This window comes from Macaca nemestrina, chromosome 15 (assembly GCF_043159975.1).
Source record: "Macaca nemestrina isolate mMacNem1 chromosome 15, mMacNem.hap1, whole genome shotgun sequence".
NCBI lineage: Eukaryota > Metazoa > Chordata > Mammalia > Primates > Cercopithecidae > Macaca > Macaca nemestrina.
The window spans coordinates 91,650,131-91,675,073 of NC_092139.1; the positions used below are offsets into that span (position 1 = coordinate 91,650,131).

A 24,943-nucleotide genomic window follows, 5' to 3' on the forward strand; every position below is an offset into this window, starting at 1 on the left:
CTATTCCATCATTCACAAGGGAGTCACTAAGCCCTCAGTGCCGTCTTTATGGATGCTACCCACCCAAGGCTGAGATGAGGCACAGGGTCTGGGTCTAAATAAACTGGGAAGGCACTGGAAGGTGCAATGTCGGAAGAGGAGGATGTCTGAATTTCATTTAATCTCAACCTTGTATAGTACTGCAGCATGAAAGACGAGGCCCAGAGAAGAAGTGCCTTTTCCTGAGATCATACTGTGGAACCCAGGCCCACTGGAGTTGTATTCCATGCTACCTCTCACCCCTTCTTGTAGTTCTTCCATCTCAAAGTATGTGCAATATCTACAGGGACCACCACAACATCAGTTTTTTAAGATTTATCTCAAACACACCTCATGAGTTCCCTAGGAAGGGTTATGATGCTAGCATAACTCCCATTGTGCAAAGTGGGGAGAGCCCAAAACACCAAAGGAGTTCTCTAGGGTCTCACAACTGCTAAGATAAAGACTGTTTGACCCAGCACTGGCTCCTTAAACCTGGGACCCCGGTTATATCCAGGTCTTTCCAAGGTGCTGAAGGGGCACACTTTTGCATAATGGTGAAAGGTAAGGAGTTGACGGGGGAGGGCTAGTGGCCAGAACCCCAAAAGGCCCTTTCAGTATGTCTTATGGAAAGGAGGAGCTTACAGGATGGAACCTACAAGACGTGACCTCACTTCCTTGCTAACAGACCCCCAGTAGAACTTAGAATTCTGGTAACTAGGCACCCATATTATACACACAGCCCCATTTCCAGTTCATTTGGTGGGCGACACTCCGGAGAACAACATGTTCTCCTGCTGTGTCCCGACGTGCTGCCGACCTCCTCGTCGCAGAAGAGGCCAAAATGAGAGTCTTTCTCGAGAATATAGACATTGGTTCAACCCTCACCCTCGACGCCTCTGGCCCTTTGCCAGAAGGCACCCTCAGGTAACACAGGGCCCAGGGCAGGCCCGTCCAGGCTAGGCCTCAGCGGTGCCCATCAGGGCAGCACCGAGTCCCTCCCCATATGTTTGGGGGAAACAGGAGATGAGGGGCCCTCCCTGGACAGGAGCAGGTAGGTTGTCAGGTGTTTGGAGCCTGGTAGGTATGTCAGGTTTACAGCCCAGATCATGCCTGGCAGGATGGGAAGTTCAGTGTCGAGGACACAGTTTGCCGCTCAGATGTGAATCCCAATTCATCTGCCGGAGACCTCAACCTTCTCTGGCTGGAGGTCTATGCAGATGCTCCTATGTGCCAAATCCTGTTGGGGATGGGGACACCAGGAAGGAGTTCTAATGGGGGTGTGCCACTGTGGGGTCAGCCAGGCAGGCCACTGACACCTCTTGGCCCGGCTCTCGGGCCCTCTCTTTGCAGAGCTCCACACACCAGATCAAGCAGGAGCTGTTGGATGGATTCCATTTCTCCAACTTCTTCAAAGAAGGGCAGGGGCCCACCGCCACCAACTACGGCCAATGCTGGTCTGGGGTGAGACTGGGTACAGAAGGGTCTCCACAGACAGGGACTCCAGAAAACCAGGGTGGGCCCAGGACTCAGACATGAATATGGGGACTCCCTAAGCTCTGTCCTAGGGATTTCCCACTTGAGTGGTCCAGTGTTCTCTTTCAAAGGAATCTGGCTGCCATTAGTCCCCAGTGACAACTTGGTTACAGGCAAAGTCCCTTTGAAAGATCAGAGAAAATCCTTCTCTTTTCACTTTATGCTAACCCAGGAGTATCTCAGCATGTTGCCACAAGAATTGAGTATAATGGTAAAATTACAGCAACATACTCATACCGTTACCATTTTAACTCCCCACCATAAATGTATCTCCGGCAACAGGCATCTCCACTGCCCTGCCAGACCTCCTCCAGGACTTAAAATCCAATACTTCTACACAAACAAGGTGGGGGTGGACATTGATTACAACAAAAGAAGGTGAAGCTACTCTATGCATTTGTCTTTAAAGTGTCATCTCACAGAACTCATCCCTGCAGGCCCATCAGGCAGGAACTGTACCCTCACATCTCAGTGTAATATTCCTTAAGGGAGGCCATGTTCCACAGCGGGTCAGCCTCTCAGTGCTGGTGGAGCCTGTAGTGATAAAATTCCCTTTCTAGGAAGTCTTTCTACAGGGAGCATAATCCTATGTGTGTCCTAATAGGTTGGAGCAGTTTCCCAGGGCTGCCATAACATGGCACGCTGACTGCAGAGCTTAATCACAGAAATTTGGTTCCTCACAATTCTGGAGACTGGAAGTCCAACGTCAAGCTGTCAGCCTGGGGTGGTTTGTCTGGGCCTCTCTCCTTGCCTTGGAGGTGGCTGATTTCTTCCTCGGTCAGCACAGGGTCTTCTCTTCAACTTCTCTGTGCGCTGATCACCTCTCCTTGTAAGAACCCCAGGCATATTAACTTAGGGGCCACACTAATGAACTCACTTCACCTGAATTACCTCTTAGAGAACTCTGTGTCCAGACAATCACATTCTGAGTCTCTGAGGTTGAGAAAAGAAACAGTTACATTGGGGCAGGGGACACAATTCAACCCACAAAATATACAAATCCCCTGTGGAACACAGACACCCAGGAAAGAGATATCTGGGTGAAAGGATATGCAGATAGCAAGTTTCAACAGCTCTAGCCAGTTGACTTTCCAAAAGGGCTCCAGCTGCTCACACGGTCACCAGCAGCCTCAGCCTCTGAAGGTAGCTGCTTCTCTGAACATGGCCTCCCCTGAATACTAACATGCTTTTAACTTTTTGCCAATCTGCTGTCTGTGTGGCAGAGAAAATCACCTTGTTTCATTTCCACTTTCAAACGTACAATTGTGTAAACTTTCACGGGTTTCATACCTGCCCGCGTTTTCTCTTCCACGAGTCGCCTGGCAGATCCTGGGCCTTGGGATACACTTCCTCCCACCCTGGAGTCTTCTGGCATTTTCCCCTTGCCCAGGGCTGGGATGGCCGTAGCTGTTTCTCCAGACTCCTGTTCATGTTAAAGGAACAAAAACAATCATATCCCTTTAAGACAAAGGGTTCTTCTAGAGCATCTTGTCCTGTGTGCTGTTGCTAAAATGAGGAGGGGACGAGACCTCCCCAGGCCCTTCCCCTCCATATCAGAAGTGGAGCCTCAGGTGGCCTACAGGGAATTTCATCCAGTCCTCCCTGTGGAAGGTGCTCACTTCTGACCCGGGTGTTGCTCAGCATCCATGTGACATCCAAAAGCCCGTGTCTCTTCTCTATCATGAGGATGATTTGTGAGGATTGCAGGGATGATGCTCTTCATGCAGGCTGCTGATACACAAGGTGCCGTTGCCCCAAAGCTGACAAACATTGTGACGATGCCTTGAAGGAGTGAATCATTTTATCAATTCTCCATCCTCACATGCAATTTAATTTGAAAGCCTACAGCCCATTTCAACATGGGCACAACATGCACAAGTCCCTGAAGGGTTGATGCTTCTTAGTGTGAGTTCCAGATCCCGATCCTCTGGTGGTTCATGGTGTTACCACTGACTCCCGTGTCCCTCCTTGTCCACCTAGTATGAAAATGAGATCTCCAGGATGTCAACTTTCCAGCCCGGCACAGGGGAGAAGCTGTTGGACTCCCTGGTTCCAGCCTTGCTAACTAAACCCATCTCCTCCTATGCCACCTGCCTGGGCCCCTCCTGGGACTTTATCACCGTGCCACACTTTTTGGAACTACTCGTTAGAAGGTGAGTGTCCATCCCCTCCAAGGCACGGAAGTGCCTCTGTGCCCTACTGGCTGTGTCTTGAAGATGCAGCTCTCCGAGACTCGGTTGCCTCCTCTGGAACAGGGAGCAGTGAGAAGATGAACCTCACAGGGTTCTTGTAGGGACTGAATGATCTAAGACACGGCAAACAAAGGGGTCCCTAGAGTCTAAAACTCTGGATATCTGCTGGGGGTGCTGTGATTCGTGTTTATTACTTTTCCCTTCCCACTCACTGAAGTAGCTCTCAGCATTCTGCCTCAATGGCCCATATCCCTCGCTGTTTGGAAAAGCACATAGAAAGCAAGTCCGTGATGGCATTGGTAAAAGATGTCTGAGATTCCTTCTGGCTGGTCTTTCAACTTCACACAGACAGAAGAGGGGTCCCTTGGTGCTGAAAGAGGAACCACAGGTCCACTCAGATATCTGGAGAGGCTCACTGGGGTTCTCCAATGGTTGGGGTTCACTCATTCAACACGTATATACAAAACACCTTATTTGTGCATCGTTCTTCTTGTGACTTAGCAAAATTTCATAAAGCAGATGACAATCCCTGGGCCTCGACTTACTGAGAGTCAGGCGCTCACAGGAAACAGAATAAACAGGTCCTATCTACACAATGTTAGAGATGAAACCCTCATGGCCTCTTCTACATATGGTGGCATCCTCCCAGATTCTGACTAGAATGATGGAGTCCAGCAACAAATATAAACTGGGTGGATTTAGGGTTCTAAAGAGCCTTTTCATCCAGAAAACATGGCGTAAAAGATGTGGCCTCTGCCTGGGGAGACCCTAAAGGAGTCCTGGGGCTCATACTTCTTTTAATTCCCACAAGAAGGTTGACATCTGGGTCCCTCGCAAGAGGCAAATAGTGAGTTCTGTATATGGAGACTTAGGTGCCCTGCAAAGGAGAGGGGAGGCTAGGGTCTCAGCTGGTCACTGAGACACCCATGCCCCGTGCCGTGGCTTCCCAACTCTACCGGTCCTCCTCCAGCCAACATCTGCCCTTACCCTCCTAACCCCTGGACCAGGGGACCCAGAGCTGGAGCTTGATGAGAAACCTGCTCACAAATCAGCCTGGAGCTGCAGTTCTGAGTGCCCAGGTGCACAGGGCTGTGCTCCAGGGCCTTTGGGAGGAGAATGTCAGTGGGACACTGCGGCGCACAAGGGTCTGTACAGCCCTGCTGTGTGGCCAGGTCTGCCCCCTCCGGGACAGCACTGATGGCTTGGGGAAGGGTGGGGCTGTCCTCTACACAGGCAGCAACAGTCCAGGGACCCAGAACCACACAAGTGTGCCCTGGAGGGTTGTGTGGGAGAAGGCCAGGCCTCTGACTCAGCTGTCCACTCCATTACCAGCACCATCACCTCCATTTTGTTCACCTGGCCCCTTGAAAACACTTCAGTTTGCTATCAGCCCCCGCAACGGTCATCTTTCCGGATAAAGCTGGCCTTCAGGAACTTCGCCTGGCCTGGACTGGGCGTGGAGGACCATCAGGAACTTGTCCTAGGCCAGTTGGTGCTTCCGGAGCCCAACGAGGCCAAGCCAGATGGTGAGGTGGCTTGCAGTCTGGAAGACTTTCCGGGGGTGGTGTTGTGGGGCTACAATTCCCTTACATTTCATCCGGTCATTTCTGTGCTTGGAAAGCCCAGTGAAAAGTGACTGGTGTCATGACCTTTTCTCCTTTTCCAGATCCTGCTCCACTTCCTGGGCAACACGTATTAACAATGCCGGCCCTGGAGCCAGCACCACCACTGCTGGCGGACCTGGGGCCTGCTCTGGAGCCAGAGTCAGGGGCAGTCCTGGGTGCACCAGGATATCTATATTCAGCACCAGGACCAGCACCAGGGGAAGGGTCCCCTCCAGCGACACTGCTGGAGCCACAGTCCGCCTCAGAGTCCCCCACTCCCTCTTCTGGGACTGTGAAGAACCAATCCCTTGAGGAGATGCCTGACATCACGACCTTCCCTCCCAGGCTGCTGGCAGAGCAGCTGACCCTCACGGATGCGGTGAGCACCTGGGTTTTGCAGGCAGTGCCTCTGGCACTAGGTGTCTCAGACCAGCCTCTACCCGAGGAGTGGCCAATGCCCTGGGACGAATGTCATCCCCACTTCTTACCGAACATGGGATCTGGATGAGTTTCCTCACGCACAAGCCTTCCCTGACTGCATGTGGACAGCAGAGATGGCACGTCGCCTGTGCTAGCTCCACAGAGTGTGGAGACCGAATGACAGGGGATGGACAGAAAGCAGGACAGGGCAGGTGCTCACCGAGGGGCAGGCAGGGCCATGGGTCACTCATCCAGCTGCTCAGGAGCCTCACGACCCTCATTAGGTGCCTGATGCATTCTAGATTCTATGGGAGACACCCAAACAGAGCCCATAGTTGCAGCTGCCACAAGGAAAGTGCACCGGTATGGAGAGAAGGAGTACAGGGCTGACTGGGATGGGAGGAAGACGAGGCCTCAGGATGGACAGGCCTGAGTCACCTTCTAGTTCTTGGGAGTGCGGATGGCTTCGGAGAAAATGTCACTCTCCCTTCCCACTCTTGTTGGATTCTGGGCCATGATGCACTTAGGGCCCTCAGTGGGTAGAAAATCAAACCGAGGGACTCCCACATGTCTAGAGCCCATTTTAAAGCTTTCTGAACTCCAGATTGGTTCCTGCCAGAGACCATGGATGACTGTGAGCTCAGTCCCTGCCTGGGACTGTGGGTGACTCTGAGCTGGGGTGTGCTCTGTCCATGACACTCTCCTCCTCCCCCAAAGGAGCTGTTCAAGAAGGTGGAGCTCTACGAATGCTTGGGCTCCATCTGGGGCCAACGAGATAAGGAGGGGAATGAGCACGTGGCACCCACAGTTCATGCGACCATCGCACACTTCAACAGGCTCACCAACTGCGTCACCACCTCCTGCCTCGGGAACCATGGCATGAGGGCCCGGGACAGGGCCAGGGTGGTGGAGCACTGGATCAAGGTGGCCAGGGTAAGCCATGGTTGGGCCTGAGAATTTCCTCTGTAAAAACGGGGAACTGCCTCTTCTCCTCCATCGGCTTTCAGGAGTGGCATCTGTATGTCTGGCTTCAGCCCCGGACATCACCTAGCCCCTTCTTGTCACAGACCTCAACTCCCATGTCCCAGTGGTGGCTGCTCACTTCTGACCTGGGATCTTCCTTGGGTTGAACTAAAATCCTCCTAGATGAGTGACATTCACTCGGCCCCAGGTGTGCCCTCCTGAGGCTCCCTGGGCCTCTGCTTCGTCCAGGAAGGGAGATCTCAGCACAGCGGGCTGAGGCTGAAGTGGGCCAGGCTCCACTGTGGACCTCACAGCTCACTCTTCCCTCTCCAGGAGTGCCTAAGCCTCAACAACTTCTCCGCGGTGCACGCCATCGTCTCTGCTCTGTGCAGCAACCCAATACATCGGCTACACGAGACATGGGCAGCAGTGTCCAGGTGAGGAGGGTTCCCTCCACGGGAGCACCAGGGTTGACCTAGGGACCCCTAGGTCTCCCCATGTGCCCTCAACCACTCTGAAAGGTTCTTAGAGACCAGGGACACTGGAGGCAGGGATGGCCTGGTGGGTGTGGTCACTAAGCTGCCTTGGACTACTAAGCAAGGATTTCCAACTCAGGACTAAGGATTTTTAACCATCAGGAACAGACTGGAGCCAACTGGAGGCTTTCAGGTGTTTGCACCCAGCAGTGGAACTGTGTCCAGCTGGAAGCTAACTGTGAACATGCAGGGGCTCATGTGAAGTGGAGATGGGCCAGGGGAGGAGCATGACGGGTCCCACCCTGGTCCTCTGGAGCCCTTGTCATCAGAGGACCCTACTGGAAACTCTCACCCACGAAGTTGGGATTCTCTGGGTTTTCAAACAAAAGGGATTGGATTGGAACTCACAAACCTCTCCGCTAATCCCCAAATTTGCTTTTCTTTCTTTCCTCTGCCCATAGCAAAAGCACAAAACATCTAAAACAACTCTGCAAAAAAGACACTGCAGTGAAGAGGGACCTGCTGATCAAGGTACACTGGAGTCTGGGAGATGCAGGAGAAGTGTTTAAGGGTCAGAGGAAAGACTGAGTTTGGAAGGGCATTGGACCTAGTGTGGAGTGGTTATTTTCTTTTGACTTACCTACTAAAAGGGGACTTGAAAAATTCCCTCCATGCCTACCTTGGGCAAACAGAAGGAGAGGTGTGTGGGTCCACAGGCACGTGGGGGCACGGCGGCAGGAGGCCCTGGAAATGGGATGTGGCAATGGCTGCTGGGCTGCTGAGCGGGGGTGATGAGCTGCAGCATTAGCGGGGCTCTGGTTCCCGTGCTTGTCAGTGCTGCTGGCATGGAGCTTCCTCCAGGCTGGGGGGTGGTCATGGTAGGTGGGACTTTGCTTCTTCCTCAAACTGGAAAGCAATTCTTCAGGAAGCCAGGCCTCTGCTGCTGTTTCTGTCTGCAGCGCATCTCCAAAGGCAGTGGCCTCTGCCCACACTGGGGGAGAGGGGAAACAACAACAGAGGAAGCTCATGTGCCAGGGAGTCCAGTGGACCGCCCAGCTTTGGGTACCAATGGGCATACTCGGGAAAGATGTATGTGTTTCCTGGGACTCCCTGCTCTGCCCTTTGCAGAAACCCGAAAATGGTCATGTCACAGGATTCTCACCAGTTAGCAGTGACACATGCTCATGACAAGTATCTGGGGGATTCGTGCATTCCTAGGGGATCCTCCCTGACCAGATCTCAGAATATTCCATGCAAACGGGAAGAAAACTTGTCACCCCACCCAGGATTCTGGAAATTCCCGCCATGTCAGTCAGAGATGGCACCGCAGGAGGCCACTTCCTGAGTGGAGGAAGAGAGTTCTGTGCACGGAACTCCCCTGGGGGATCATTGGCGAGGCAAAACCTTTGGCATGGCTCAAACCCAATTTGTGTGGCAGAGACTCCAGTGGGGCTCAGATAGGCAGGTGCCACTTAACGAGGTCTCCTAAAACACCCTGTCCCTTTCCCATCACGACTGTGCCTGGCTGGAGACCGAGACACTCAGAGACTCCAGAGAACATGACCCTGATGGGTGGTGGTGCTGGGATATTGGGAGAAGGCAGCGGGACAGAGCTTCCAGGATGGGGAGGAGGCACCTTCTCTTTCAGGTTCCTGGGCAGTCACTGTCCACTCTGGGTCTCTGTTTCCTCATCTGGAAAATGAAGGGATGCTGAGCCTGTAGTGCAGCCCTCACAGGATGGAAATGAGGTTCAAGAAAAGAAAATGATTTGCTAGTGCTCATGCCTGGTTCTTCCTCAGAGGGATGAGGGGGAGAACAATGGCAACAGGAAACAGTACTCAGGAGGCCCTGTGAGGTAGCTGTGGTTTTCATTGCTCTTTACAGAAGAGGAAACAGTCTCAGGGAGGCCCGGCTGCATGAGTGGGTGACACACACAGGGAGTGTGGAGCTGGGCCAGTGGTATGAGCACTATGCCAGGTGACTCATGCCAGTCCCTGGGGATCCAAGTGTGTGGTGGCTGGGGTGTAACTGGGGGAAGAGAGGAGAGCCTCACTGTCTCCGTCACTGGCACCTGGCAGGCGGGGAGCTTTAAGGTGACCACCCAGGAGAGGAACCCCCAGAGAGCCCAGATGAAGCTGCGGAGGCAGAATAAGGTGAGTGAGCCTTTGGTGTGGAGAGGCCGCAGGTGATCAGAGGACAGGGCTCCCTCCCTGCCAGCTGGAGGCCTCCATGTGAAGACCGCAAGGACTTACTCTCCAGTCCTGTCCTCCTGTGGACACTGGGCCTGGAAAACCTCCATTTGAGAGACCAGAGCAAGGGTCTGGGAAAGCTGGACTCAGAGTAGATGCGGGGAAGGAAAAGACTGGGACCACACGCCCTTGTGAATTGTTAAAATCCCACCATAGAGGTAACTAGGAGTGCTTGCTAGACTTGGGGGTCAGGTGGGATGGAGGAGGCAGAGAATTGGGAAAGGCAGTGGAGGGTCTTTGGCTGCTCCAACAGGGAGACCTGAAGAGGGGAGTTCTGGGAGACAGGGGCTGGTGGGACTTCATGAGACAGGACCTTGGGCAGGTACCTGAGGGCCAATACTCATCATCACTACAACTCCCCCCTCCCACTCCTCCTTGGCACAGGGAGTGGTCCCCTTCCTGGGAGATTTTCTGACTGAGTTACACAGATTGGATACGGCCATCCCAGACGATCTGGATGTGAGTTAGCCTGGGGCAGGCTGTTGGAAACCAGGATCCTGAGGGAGGAGAGGGTCTTGGATGGAGCCCTTAGATCTCAACCCTTGCCAAACCTCCTCTCCTGAGAGCCTCACAGCTGCTCTTGTGGGTGGGGGTGTCAGGCCCATCTCATTACCTCTGACTGATAAGAGGCTCCATAGCAGCCACCAGTCCCTATTCCCGAGTGGTGAAGCTGCAGAGCTGCCTGACTGCAAACCTGCTGAGGTGTGGGCTGAGCTGCACTTAGCCTTTCCCTAGAGTAGTCCTGTAACAGGCCAGTGAAACTGAGCCTCTCCAAGGGCAGGCAGTTCCAGGGTCACTGAGCGCTTTCTTTCTATGAGAGATCTCAGTTTCCCTGTCTGTTATCACAGAGGGTTGGGGCAGAAAGTCCCTGAGCCTCAGCTCCTACGCCCCTGCTCTAGAGCCCGGAGCCTGGGGCACATCCAAGTCCTGTCATGTGCACATCCCCTGACTCTGGTGGCCCTGGCAGTTGTGCAGCATGGGAAGGGGTGGGGTGGGGCTGGTTGTGGGCCAGGGACCTTTCTGATGGACTCTGTCTGCCTTCCAGGGCAACAGCAACAAGAGGAGAAAGGTGAGCAGCTGGGACATTCACATTGGAGGAGGGTGGGGATGTGGACCTCACAGTCCACCCTGGGCAGGACACTCCCTGGCTCCGTCCTCTACATCTTAGAAAGTTACTGAGAGGGTTTGATACACACAGGAGGAGGAGACCTATCCCAGTGGAGAAAGTGGGAAATGGAATGGAATCAAAGACCAGTTCCTGCGGGAGGGGCTTTTTACATCCAACTCTGAAAACAGGCTGGGGGCTGCATGGGGCCCCCTCAAAAAACTGCCCCAGGGATCAGCCCCTTTTCCCTGCCTACCAAAAGTGCTCTCAGCATCTTCCACCCAGGCCCTGTCAGCAACCTCTCCTCTGTCTCTAGGAGGTCCGAGTTCTGCAAGAAATGCAGCTGCTCCAAGTGGCTGCCATGAATTACAGGCTTCGGCCTCTTGAGAAATTTGTCACCTATTTCCCAAGAATGAAGCAGCTCAGTGACAAGGAGAGGTGAGGGCCTAGGGGATGAGCAGAGGGTGGGAGAAGGCTCTCCATTTTTTTTTTTTTTTTTTTCCAACATGGTCTGGCTCTGTCGCCCAGGCTGCACTGCAGTGTCACCATCTCTGCTCACTGCAACGTCTGCCTTCGGGGCTCAAGCCCTTCCTCAGCCTCTCAAGCAGCTGGGATTACTGCAGTACACCATGTCCCAGGACGTGGTACAGCATGTACAGACACCATGTCCTGTTGTTCTGCTGTTGTTGTTCTGGTACAGATGGGGTTTCACGATGTTGTCCAGGCTGGTCTCAAACTCATGGCCTCAAGCAATCCATCCACCTCAGTCTTCCAAAGTACTGACATTACAGATGTCAGCCACCCCACATGGCCTAGAGAAGGCTCTCCCTGTGGCAAGCTGCAGAGAGCCTATAGCCATGACTCCACGGCCAGCATCAAGCCCTGTTGCATGGGGACCGCTGGGGACCCAGGATTCCAGCTGGGTAGGCACTGAGAGGGGACCTGATGTGTGGCTCATGGTGGCCTCACAGCTGCCTCACTGTCCTGTAGCTACAAGCTGTCCTGCCAGCTGGAGCCCGAATCACAGTAGGCCAGTAACATCCTGCAGTGGCTGGGACCCCACCGGGATGCTGGTCAGAACACCAGCTCTGCATCATCCTTCACCTAGACCGTGACACCAGGGAACCACATCTAGGTGGCTGGCAGCTCAGCTGCATCTGGACCCTGCTCTTCGCGTAACACCAGCTGCTCCTCCTGGCCAGGATCAGGCCATGGGACTTTTCCCAGGCAGGCGGGAGACCATTTTATGTTTATTTTCTTTAGTGTATAAGTAAGGCTTTTTTTCTTAACTTTTTAAAATAAAAATTTAAAACACTATTCAAAATGTTCTATAGTTGTTGGAATGAGAAAAGTAACCGCAGTGCAGTAACCGTATATCAATCTTCAGGATTCATAGTCCAGTATGTCAAATTGAGGCTATGGCTGAACAAGTCATGCAACAGCGTTTATGTGACACATGCCAACCATTTAATGCTTTCCTTCTCTGTTCTAATTAATTATTATTAACTCTGTTTAAGGAAAACAAAAAACACAACAAAGCAAAACCCTTAAAAATCAGAGCATGTTACCCAATCTACCACACTTGCTCTACTGACCAGCAACTCTCAAATTTAAATTCTAGTTAAATTCGAGTTCCACTGGGTTACTCTACTTTCTTGAAGTTTAAATATTTAATGAATCACTTATATATTTACTGAAGGGCTGGAGATGGGAGGTATTTCAGCAATCGGTAGTGCTTGCCTTCTCCCGAAGTCCTGGGCAGAAGGGAGCTGGCCATCAGTCTCCATGAAATACAGATAAACTTTTTCCACTATGGATCTTCCCAGACTTTCTGACACCTCTCCTCTAACTGAGTATCAAGGAAGGAGAGAATCATTTGAGCCCAGAATCGAAAAGGATGTCCCACGGCTTAATTTCAACACAACCCCCAGTGTGTTATATCAGAGAAAAAACAAGCCAAAGAAGTCAACATTTCAGGGTCTGAAACATGTAATACCCCCAAATCAACACAAAATAAACACCTAAACCCAATCCTGGAGCCGCAAAGCTCCTATAAGAAAAGTGGGAGTCTGTATCTCAGCAAAACTTGTATCTCTGCACGCAGTTTGCAAAAAAGAAAGAAAACAAGAACAAAAATTATCTATGGCAAGAAACCCTTAGACCATGCAATTGATTTGGTAATACTTTTTCTTATTTTTTGTTCTTTTTGGATGGGACACAAAAATCACTGCTAACAAACATGAATACAAACACATGGGACTATACATCATTTCAGAGCTTACGCATGGGGAAGAGAACAATAAACCATTAAAGAAACCATCCTACAGATTGAGAGAAAGTTCAGCAGAATCTTACCTGTGAAAGGGGTTGTTATCTAACATGCATGAGAAACTAACACTACTCTAACTGGGAAAATGAACAAAACATAATACCCAAGCTAAAACTGGGCAAAGATCCTGAACAGGCACATCTGAAAAGAAAACATGAAATTCACTGACAGGTCAAAGAGAAGCTGCTCAACTTCGCTAATCCTCACACAAATGTCTAAGTACAAACCACGCTCAGAAGTGTCTCACTCTAATTAGAACGAAACTTACCAAAAACAACAGAAAACCCATACGTTCACAGGCAGTGGCCAATGCAGAACACCAGAAAAAGACACTTTTATACACTATGGGTGGCAATGTACATTACTATACACATGAAGTGAAACAGTTGAAGGTGTTTTAAACATTTTACAACTATCTGCTCACCTAGCAATCCCACCACTGGTTATACACAGAAACCACATAGAATGTGTTACGTTGAGGAGGTATCGGCCTTCCTATGGCGACTGAAGCACTATTCACAATAGCGAAGCTATTCAATCCACCTACCTGTTCGTGCACAGATGAAGGGATAAAAAAACTGCAGTACACAATGGAATCCTCTTCAGCCATAGAAATTCATGAAACCATGTCATCTGCAGCAACGTGCAGAACTCTGGAGGACATGACCCTCAACGAAATGAGTCAGGCAGAGAAAGCCACACGGCATGATTTCATGCATGTGAGAATGAGATCAACTTCCTCTCTAAACGACTTTATCCCCTAGAAGTAGAAAGTTCCACAGTGGTGAAGAGAGGCTGTGGGTTGGGGAATCCTGGCAGGGACTGGGAAAGGGACACAATGTTACACTCAGATGACAGGAATAAATTTAGCTACTCTACTCCACAGCAGGTGTCCAGAGTCAACAGTATCCTACCATATTTTCCAAAAAAGACTGAAAAGAAAATAACTACACAAGGTAATAGAGATAGTCAATACCTTGCTTTCATCATTACACAAGGTACATATGCATGGATCAAAATGTCCTACTCTACTCTTTAATTGTAAATCTTTACTATAGAGCAAATTGGTTTTAAGCACATAGAAAGAAACAATGCTGAAGTATATGTGAGACCAGGAAATTCCCACATCTAATACACTAAAGAGCCACCACACAACACAAGAAATTACCAACAGAGTAGACAGACAACATACAGGATGAGAGAAAATGTTCCCGAACTATGCATCTGACCAAGGCCTAATATCCAGAATCTATCTGAAAGACCTTACAGAAATCAATTAGCAAAACCCCCCAAATAACTCATCAATAGGCACCGGATATAAACACACACTTCTCAAAAGACAATGTAAAAGCAAGCAACGAATGTGAAAACATGCTAAACCTAATTATCAGAGAAATATACATCAAAAGCACAATGAGCTATCATCTCACACTGGTCAGAATGGCAATTACACAGTTAAAAAAAAAAAAAAGGGACACGGACGAGGCAGCAGAGAAAGGGGACACTGGTCCACTTTTGGTGAAAATGCAAAGTAGTTCAGACACCATAGAAAACACTTCAGAGATTGCTCAAAGAACTTAAACCAGAACTACCATCTGACACAGCAAGCCCACCACTGGGATATACACAAAAGAAAATAAATTCTTCTGTCCAAAACACACATGCACAAAAACGGTCTTGGCGGCACTCTTTACAATGGCAAACACGTGAAATCAACCTAGGTATCCATCAACAGTGGATCAGAAAAGGAAAATGGGGTACATATATACCACAAAAAACTAGGCAGCTTTAAAAAAAAAAAAAAGATGCAAATCATGTCCTTGGCAGCAACATGAAAGGAGCTGGAGGCCATTATCTAAAGAGAAATAAGGAAAAAACAGAACACCAAATGCCACATGTTCTCACTTGTAAGGTGGAGCTAACATTGAATACACCCTACCATAAAAGTGAAAACAACAGACACCGCTGACTATAAGACAACAAAGGAAGAAGGGATGGAGTATGGGCTATAGTCCTACCTGGTGGATCCACCATTCCCTGCGTGATAAGCTCTCTGGGACCCCAAGTCTCAGTATCAGGCAATATACCAAAGGCAGCAACTAATCTGCCTTTGTACCTTTTAGTCTATAATAAACTATATTAGTCTATAATAAACGTAGAAATTATGTTAAAAAATACAAACTTAGGAGCTAAAACAATGAATGAAAAACACAAACTTATAATTATCCAAACAAGCTTTTATTGGCATAAACTAAGGAAGTGGTCAGAATGAGTAAACCAAATACTCAACCCCAATGTATATATAGTGAAATGTACACATTTTTCAAAAGAACACCAAAAAGGCACAATGGGCAAAAGACCGCCTGTTCAGTAGATGATTTTCAGCAAACTGAATATTCACATACAAAACACTGAAATAGGACCCTTATGTCATGCAAAACAAAAATCAATGCAAAATACATTAAAGACCTAAAACTGAATTCTGAAACCACTACAAGAAAACCCCTACAAGAAAACATACGGTGAGCACGTATTTTAGAAAACAAATCCATGCAAGTAGGCTGCTAAAGGTATTTAAAAAACAGTAAAACAAAGCAAACACTCTAAGAAAACAACCATAGACAATGTAATGCTTTGCCATTTTCAAGGAAAAGCTGGAGACCCGGTTCCACAGAACAGTGGAACAGATTAGAAGACCTAGATATAAACCTGCACACCTGAAACCATCTGATATTTGAAAAAAAATCAACAAAAATAAGCAATGGAGAAAGGACTGCCTATCAGTAAGTGGTGCTGGGATAAGTGGCTAGCTAGATGCAGAAGAAATAACACTAGGCCCCTGTGTCTCACCATGTACAGAAAGTAACTCAAAATGAATCAAAGATTGAAATGCCAAACCCCAGGCCGGGAGCGGTGGCTCATGCCTGGAATCCAAGCACTCTGGGAGGCCGAGGCGGGCAGATGAATAGAGGTCAGAGAGTTCGAGACCACACTGGCTGACATGGTGAAACCCTGTCTCTACTGAAAAAACAAAACTTAGCTGTAAATGGTGGCACATGCCTGTACTCCCAGCTACTCGGGAGACTGAGGCAGGAGAATCACTTCAACCCGGAAGGTGGAGGGTACAGTGAGCCGAGATCGCTCCATTGCATTCCAGCCTGTACAACAGAGCGAGACTCAGTCTCTAAATAGATAAATACATAAAAATTCAAGGCCTGAAACTATGAGAAAATCCTGCGTGAGAATCTAGCAAATACCCTTCTCAACACAGGCTTTGGCAAAGCATTTAAATGTCAACTCCCCAAGAGCAATTACTGATAAATGGGACCTAATACACAGAAAAGCAGCTGCACAGAACAAGAAACAACCAAAAGAGTCAACACACAACCTATAGAATGAGGGAAAATATTCCACAACTACGCATGTGAAAAACATCTAATATCCAGGATTTATCGTAAAGACCTTCAACAAATAACATCAGAAAAAAAAACCCAAATTATAAATGGGCAAGGGACACGAACACACACTTAAAAGGAGGTGTACCAGTAACCAATGAGAATGAAAAGATGCTCAATCTCACTGATCATCAGATAAATGCACATCAAAACATACTGCGATACTACGTCACACTAGTCAGAATGGCAATTATGACACACAGTCCACAACAACAGAGGCTGGTGGGGCAGATGAGCAAAGAAATGCAGGTTCACTGTAGGGGGAAATGGAAACTAGTTCAGACACCCTGGAGAGCAGTGTGGACATTTCTGAAAGAACTTAAAAGAGAATAACCACCCAATGCTGCAACCCCACTCCTAAGGATCTACCCAAAGGAAAACCCTTCCAGTGAAAACACGCATGCACTCGTATGTTCACGGAAGTACTACTTGCAATGGTAAAGACATGGAATCAGCCTGGGTGCCCATCAGCAGTGGATCAGAGAAAGGAAATGTGGTACATACACACTACGGAACACTACACAGCCATAAAAAACAAATCCATGCCCTTACCAGAAACCTGGACAGAGCCGTAGGCCATTATGCCAAAAGGCAAGAACAAAAAACCACAATTTTCAAAACAGCTACAAAGGTCAGTTGTGAATATTCTCTCCACAGAGAAATCATAAGTCTGGAGCTCACAGAGATGCCAGACACCGCGACTTCATGATGATGCTACATTTACACAGATCAAACTGTGCCTTGCACTCGCTGGTTATACACACAGACGATACGACAATGAAACTGCTGTCCCAGTTTGGTAACATTCATTCTCACCAGAGACAGATGCTATCTCAGTGTGGTTTTGATTGACTTCTCATGAGGATCAATAATGTTGATTCAGAATCTTTAACCTGTGCATCCATCTCAGGTCTTCAGGTCCTTTGCCCAGTCTTACACAACAAATTGAAACAAGTTCACAATAACCTGGCAAACATCACTAACCACAAGCAAAATGTAAATCAAAACCACACTTAGACACCATCTCATTCTAATTGGAATGAGTGTTACAAAAGAAGACAAAAAACATTGAAAGAAAGGGAAATGCTGGTGTGTTTTCAGAGAGAGAGAGACACTCTTCTCCACAGTTCGTGAGAAGGTGAACTAGCACACACGATACAGAAACCACTTGGAGGTTCCTCCAAACCTTAAAAGACTCCAACTACCACTTCAACCAGCAATTCTACTACTAGGAATACACTCAAAGTCATTGAAATCAGGACACCAAAGATAGATCTACCCACCCATGTGGATTCCAGCACTGTTCCCAAGAGCCAGTGTAAGCATCAACCTACCTGCTAATCCACAGACGAAGGGAGAAAGAAGCTGCTCCACATGTACACACCGGGATACTCTTCAGACAGAAAACCACAATGAAATCATATCATGGGGAACCACACGGTTGCACCTGGAGGAGATGATGGTAAATTAAATGAGTGAGGGGGAGAGAAACAAACCTTGAGTCATCTCACACATGCAGAAGCTGAGAAACTGTATCAAAGACTTCATGAGCACAATATTAGTTTCCAGGGATTGAGGGAAAAGATGGGTAATGGGCAGGGATTGTAAAAGGGTACAAAGTTACACATAAATGAGAAGAAGAAAATTCTGTTGTTCTATTCCACTGCAGGGTGACCAGGGTTAACAGTATTGGCACATCACTTTCAAAGCAGCTTGACAGGAGAAACTGAAGGTTCTCAGCATAAAGGAATAAACAATGGGAAAAGGTAACAGAAACACTAAGTACCCTGATTTCATCATTCCACAATGTATGCATGGACCATAACGCCCCACTCTACCCTCTCATTGTATTGTTCTTTACAATGCTACACATTTGATGAAAGAAATAGAAATACATGCTGCTAACATTCATGCGGGACCATGAAGTGCCCCGTGTTTCATCCTCCGCAATCCTGAGACATCCAGACTACATGGGACACATCACATTTCCTGATTTCAAATTTCATGGAAAAGCTAGGGACCCACTTCCACACAGAGCAGTGGAACACAAGAGAGGACCAAGAAGTAAAACCACACATTGAAAACTATCTGATCCAACACAGAATCCACCAAAGTAAGCAAAGGGAAAAGGACACCCTATTCAATCAACGGTGTTGAAATAAGCAGCTAGCCATGTGCAGAAGAATAACACTAGGCCCCTACCTCTCACCAGACACAAAGAGGAACTCAAGATGAATAAAACATATAAACATAAAAACTCAAACTATTAAAATCCTACTAGAAAACTTGTGAAATATCCTTCTCCACATAGGCTTTGGCAAAGCATTTAGATGGCTAAGTCCTGAAGAGCAACGGCAACAAAAACAAACAAAAATTGACAAGTCAGAGGAAATAACTGAAAGAGCTGCTGCACAGCAAGAGAGACTACAACAGAGTTAACAGACAGCGTACAGAATGGGAGAATATGTTCCCAAACTGTGCATCTGACCAACGTCTAATATGCAGAATTTACAAGGCCCTTCAACAAGTCAACCAGGAGAATAAACAGAAAAACAATATCCCATTAATATACGGGCAAGGGACGTGAACACACACTTCTCAAAATTCGATGTACAAGCAACCAACAAATAGGAAAACAAGCTCAAACTCACTCATTATCAGACAGCTGCCAATCAAAAGCATGACGAGATGCCATCCCACGCGGGTCACAATGGTGAGGACCACGCAGGCGAAGAACACACGCTGACCAGGCAACCGAGGAAAGGAAACGCTGGTATGTTTTGGTGGGGATGAAAACTAGTACAGACACTGGTGAAAGCAGATCGGGGATTTCTCAAAGAAATGAAAACAGAACTACCATCTCACCCAGTAAGCCCACGCCTGTGCATCTACCCAAAGGAAAATCAACCCTTCTATCCAAAAGACACAGGCACTCGTATGTTCACGGCAGTATTATTCACAATGTCAAAGACATGGAATCAACCTAGCCATCAACAGTGGATGAGAGGCAGGCACAGTGGCTCAGACCTGTAATTCTAGCACTTTGGGAAGCTGAGGCAGGAGGATCGCTTCAGTCCAGAATTTGAGACCAGTCTGAGCAAAATGGTGAAATCCCATGTCTCTGATAATACAAAAATAAGCAGGATGTGGTGGCGGGCACCTATAGTCCTATCTAATCCGGAGGCTGAGGTGAGAGGATCACCTGAGAACAGAAGGTGGAAACTGCAGATCACTGTCATAAGTGAACTAAGGCCCCAAAAGAAAACCAAATGCCACATGTTCTCACTTATAAGCAGGAGCTAAACTGTGAATGGACTCAAACATAAAGAAGAGAACAACAGACACCTGGAATGACCACAGACCAATAAAAACACAGGGGAGAGGGAGCGTGTGCTAAAGACCCACCCTGTGGGCCCTCTGCTCACTGCCTGGGTTACGGGGTTGTTGGGACCCCTAATCTCAGCATGATGCAATCAACAGATGTAACTAACTTGCATGTGTATCCTTTAAACGATAAAAATAAGAGTAGAATGCATTAAAAGAAAAATCCACGGTTACAACCAAAGACAATGCAAGGCTTGGTTCCGTGTGTGTGCGCACGCGCTCATGCACGCGCACGCACATTCGTGTGTTTCATGGAACTGGGGTGTTGAACACAAAAATCACTGCTAACATATGCAACTATAGCCATATGAGACTCGGGACACTTTGCAACTTCTACACGGAAAAGAAAACAATGAAACAAACAAAAAAAGGCATCCTACGCACTTGGAGAAACTATAAAATATCCTACCCCTGAAAGAGGTTGTTATCTAACACGTACAATAAACTGGTATGACTAAGTGAAAAACAACAACGACAACAACAAATATCCAAGGTAAAAGGATCTAAACAGACCTGAGTGAAAAGAAGGCAGGAAACTGACTCACAGGTGACAATTTCTCAATATCGCTAATCCTCACAAAAATGTGAATCAAAACCATACTTGGCTACCATCAAATTCCACCTAGAATGAGTATTACAAAAGACAAAAATCAACATTGTTGAAGGCAATGGTCAGTGTAGACTTGTAAAAAAAAAAAATCTTCTACACTCTTTGTGGAATGAAAATTACCATACACACTACAAAAAACCTTTGGAAATTCCTTAAAAAAGTAAAAGATAGGCCAGGCACGATGGCTCACACCTGTAATCTCAGCACTTTGGGAGGCTGAGGCAGGTGGATCACCTGAGGTCAGGAGTTTGAGACCAGCCTCACCAACATGGTGAAATCCCATCTCTACTAAAAATACAAAAATTAGCTAGACGTGGTGGTGGGTGCCTGTATTCCCAGCCACTTGGGAGGCTGAGGCAGCAGAATCGCTTGAACACAGGAGGCAGAGGTTGCACTGAACTGAAATTGCGCCACTGCACTCCAGCCTGGGTGACAAGAGCAACACTCCGTCTTTAAAAAAAAAAAAAAAAGGTAAAAGTACAACCATTACGCCAGCTAACAATCCCAACACTGGGTACATGTTTAGAGAAGATGAAATCCCTGTGTTAATCTGCCTTTTCACGTGCCCTGAAGCCCTAGTCACAATAGCCAAGATGCGGAATCAACCTACCTGCCTATCCACAGATGAAGGGATAAAGGAACCACAGTACATGTATACAAGGAAACACACATCAGCTGTAACACTTCAGGAAATCATGTCATCTGCAACCACTTGGAGAAACCTGGAAGACAATTAGGTGAAATGAAACGAGTCTGCCAGGGAGAGACCCACGCTGCATGACATCAGGTATACGGAATCCAAAAAACATTGTCTCCTAGAAGCAGAACTTCCAACAGAGGTCACTAGAGGCTGGGGAGAGCAGGGAGCCTCGGCAGGGATTGGTAACAGGTACAGAGTGACGCTCTGATATGAGGAATCCATTCTGGTGTTCTATTGCACAGCAGGGTGACTACGGTCAACAGAATCTAGAAAAATTTTTCAAAATCAGCTGGAAAATACGGTTCTGAATATTCTCTCCACAGAGAAATAATAATGATGGAAGGTCACAGAGATGCCAGATATGATGATTTGATCATGATACTACATATACATATGTCAAAATGTCCCTTGCACCCTTGGGTTGTGTGTGTGTGTATACACACACACACACACACACACACACACACACTCTCTCTCTCTATAGAAACAAAACTGCCATCAAACATTGGTAGTATTCATTCTAACTGGAATGAGATGAAATCTTGAGTGGGATTTTCACTTACGCTTTTGTGTGAATCAGCGATGGTGAGTATCTTCTCTTTCACCTGTGCATCAACCTCATGTCTTCAGGTCCTCTGCCCAGTACTACACAACAAATTAAAACAAATTCAGAATAACGTAACAAATACCACTTATCATACACACACAAAAATCAAAAACACACTCAAGATTCCATCTCACTCTACATGCAACGGATGCTACAAGAAAAATGGTGAAACACATTAAAACACAAAACAAGGTGTGGATTTCCAGAGGAGGAACCTGTCTCCACAGTTGGTGGGAAATGGTCAACTAGTATGCACACTAAAGAAACCACCTGGATGTACCTTGAAATCCTAAAACTACAACTACCGTTTTCTCCAGTAATTCTATTCCTAGGTACATATGCAGAGCACATGATCAGGACATGGAAGAGATGATCTGTCACCTCAGGTGGAATTCAGCCCTATGCACAAAAGCCAAGACAAGCAATCAGCCTCCCTGTCCATCCACAAATGAAGGGATGAAGAATCTCTAGTACACAGACACAATGGAATACTTCTGGGCCATCAACATTCATGGAATCCTATCATTTCCATGATAGGATTGCCCCTGGAGTGCAACATGACGACACCTGCAGATATTCTGTTCAATCAAATCAGAAATGCAGACAAAGACCAAGCCTGCATGTTCTCACTCATGTGGGAGCTGAAAAATGCAACTCACTGAAGGTGAAAGTATAGCAGTGGTCATCACAGACTAGGTGGAGGAGATGACATTAAGGATTGGCAACAGGTACACAGAGAGTTACAGGAGAGGAATACATTCTGGTATTCTACTCCAAAGCAGGGCGATGACACTTAACAACATGGTCGTGCTGTTTTCAAAACAGCTACCAAGGAGGATATTGAATATTCACACATCAAAGATATCAAACCTATACCTGGTCACAAGCCTGGGAAACTCCCTGATTTTATCCATACTCAAGGTATACAAACAAGTATCACAATGTCCCAATGCATCCCTAATTCTGGACATGAAGTATGAAACAAATGTTTAAAGGAAGGTGAAGGATACACGGCTAAAATTTCACATGGAACTACCAAACACCCACAGATCCTGAATATGCAAAGCAATCCTAGGGAATACAAGCTCAATTGGAGGCCTCACACTCCCCAATTTCAAATTACATGTAAAACCTCCACTCACCAAAGACTACAGTAGTGGCATAAAAATGAATCCATGAACCTAGGGACATAAGAGAACCTAAACGCACGCCTGTATGCAGTCAACACATTTTCTTCAAAGGAACGCCTAGAAGATGCAATGAGGCTGGGTGCTGTGCTTCACACCTGTACTCCCAGCACTTTGGGAGACCAAGTCGGGCAGATCACTTGAGGTCAGGAGTTTCAGACTAGCTTGGCGAAAATGGTGAAATCCCATCTCTAGTAAAAATACAAAAAATACTAGTCAGGTGTGGTGGCGCACAGCAGCAATCCCAGCCACTTGGGAAGATGAGGCAGGAGAATCGCTCGAAGCAAGGAGGCAGGTGTTGCAGAGAGCTGAGACCTCGCCACTGCACTCCAGCGTGGGCGACAGCATGAGTGGGACTGTGCTCCGAAGGGAAAAAAGATGAGATGAGGAGTCAGCAGTCTGTTCAATTGAGCAGTCTGAAATGACTGGATAGCCACATCCAAAACAATGAAATAAGACCTTGATGTTATACAATAACAAACATAAACTCAAAATACATTAAATACTAAACACAAGATGTAAAAGCATAAAACTGCTACATGAAAACACAGAGTGAGCTTATGTTTAGGAAATCCTGAATCTAAGCTCGCAGGATGTAAAAGCAAATAACAGAAAAAAACAAAAACAGGAAAAAAAACCACTTCCAACAATCAAAGTTAAAAATCCTGGTATCTGGGAAAACAAGGCAGTGGTGTGGCAAGAAGGGAGCTCCAGGCATAGGAACCTGCAGCTTGAGAGGGGAAGGGACCTGCCCAAAGCCACTCGGCAAGACAGTGACCCATGACACCAGGAAGGCTGTGCAAACCACTTCCTGCAACTGGCATCTCATTGCAGACACACCCCACTGTCAGGTCCAGAAAGCTGACCACACTGAGTTCCAGGAATCACCCAGAAAGCCTCGTGCCCTGAGTGAGCCATGGTGAGGGCCATGGCGGGGCAGAGCAGGGTGGTGGGCGCATGGGGGCCTGATATCTTCAACTGCAGTCATGAGGCTGACAATGAGCGAGCAATATGGATGGGTCCAGATGCAAGCCGTGCCTGGCCCATACTCCAGAACTGCTGGAACATCTCAGGGACCCCTGGGAGCCAGAAACCCAATAATTATCCAGGACGTTTTGTGTCCCCTGGTGTCTTGCACCAAGGAGACACTTGGTAAACTGGCTAAATGAAACTGACTTCTAATCCAAACAGCATAGCATTTGAGGCAATATTAGGATCACAGAATCTTAACTGCTTGGTCTCTGATATTCCAGCATCCCAGAAAGGTCAGCTTAACATACCTTCCCCAATGGGGAGCTCACTACCTTCAAAGACAGCGGGACTGTAGTTAGTTGGCGAGTTCTTCCAAACCTTAAGTGCGAATTTGCCTCTTTGTAACACCTGCTGCAGGTGGGCCTGACCTCAGATCCTGCCCACTGTCTAAGGCCACAGAGCAGAGAAGCAGGGGCCACCCCAGATCCTGTACCTGGCCACAGCTTCTCTGAGCCACAAAGACCACACTGAAGGGATTTTGGAAGGAAGACTTCAGCTCAATGAAAGAGCTGGTGTCACTCAGTTGTGATGGAGGGAGGTCAGCACAGGCCAACTGTGGGCATGGGCAGAGCTCCTGTGCCCCCAGAGCATGGCCAACACTCCCAGTGCCATTTGCAGCATTTATTATTCCAGCACCCACCTTTCATGTGACGACACAGACTGGAGCACGGTCAAGTGCGTGGGTCCTTCAGAATTGTCAGCTTGTGAATGCCTGGGATCACCCAGCCACAGGGCTGGCCTGGCACTTGGTGGACCAAGTCCAACTATCAAACTCAGAGGCAGGATGGCAGAAGCATGGGCCCTAGAGTCTCTGGGTTCAAACAGCCTCAGCCACTGACAGTGTAGGTATCACTGCAGCCTTTCCCTTCCTGGCCTCAGTCTCCTACCTGAAGAGCAGGGATAACTAGAACAGTTGCTGGGAGGATTCCCTGAGATGGCCACGCGCAGACTGTAGGAGGCACCTGCTACTTTCGAGGCCTCACAGGGTCTCGCCAGGCTCTGACACCGGGCTGTAGGAGCTTCTCTCCTTTCCTGATGAGCAGCTCAGAGCAGGGGCCCAAAGGGCGACCTTCCTG

The 24,943-nt window shown here is 47.9% G+C and overlaps 2 protein-coding genes across 11 annotated transcripts in view; one reads left to right on the forward strand and one right to left on the reverse strand.

Annotated features, from left to right (window-relative positions):
• Nucleotides 1–24,943, reverse strand: part of LOC112429437 (fructosamine-3-kinase-like) — a 598,793-nt gene that overhangs the window by 232,140 nt on the left and 341,710 nt on the right. For 4 of the 8 annotated variants that reach the window (XR_011613969.1, XR_011613968.1, XR_011613967.1 and 1 more), the window contains 5 exons: nucleotides 21,605–21,686; nucleotides 20,952–21,063; nucleotides 17,682–17,794; nucleotides 7,889–8,938; nucleotides 2,845–2,977 (listed from right to left, as the gene is read on the reverse strand). The gene's annotated coding sequence lies outside the window, so the exon portion shown is untranslated. Of the gene's footprint in view, nucleotides 1–2,235; nucleotides 2,978–7,888; nucleotides 8,939–17,681; nucleotides 17,795–20,951; nucleotides 21,064–21,604; nucleotides 21,687–24,943 lie in introns of all 8 variants that reach the window. The other 4 variants (XR_011613966.1, XR_011613964.1, XR_011613965.1 and 1 more) reach the window with 2 other exon arrangements.
• On the forward strand, nucleotides 805–11,834 carry LOC139358692 (ral-GDS-related protein-like). 3 transcript variants are annotated; one of them, XM_071080196.1, is made up of 13 exons: nucleotides 805–945; nucleotides 1,372–1,482; nucleotides 3,535–3,707; nucleotides 5,079–5,272; nucleotides 5,413–5,729; nucleotides 6,488–6,703; nucleotides 7,067–7,170; nucleotides 7,671–7,740; nucleotides 9,288–9,362; nucleotides 9,843–9,917; nucleotides 10,504–10,527; nucleotides 10,880–11,001; nucleotides 11,554–11,834. In XM_071080196.1, exons 1-13 carry the CDS (start codon nucleotides 805–807, stop codon nucleotides 11,591–11,593), a joined length of 1,662 nt encoding a protein of 553 aa, XP_070936297.1. In that variant the 3' UTR covers nucleotides 11,594–11,834. The 3 variants fall into 3 exon arrangements, with proteins under 3 accessions (XP_070936297.1, XP_070936298.1, XP_070936299.1); XM_071080197.1 differs by lacking the exon at nucleotides 10,880–11,001; XM_071080198.1 differs by lacking the exons at nucleotides 805–945; nucleotides 1,372–1,482; nucleotides 3,535–3,707 and adding an exon at nucleotides 4,775–4,958 and having other exon boundaries at nucleotides 5,060–5,272.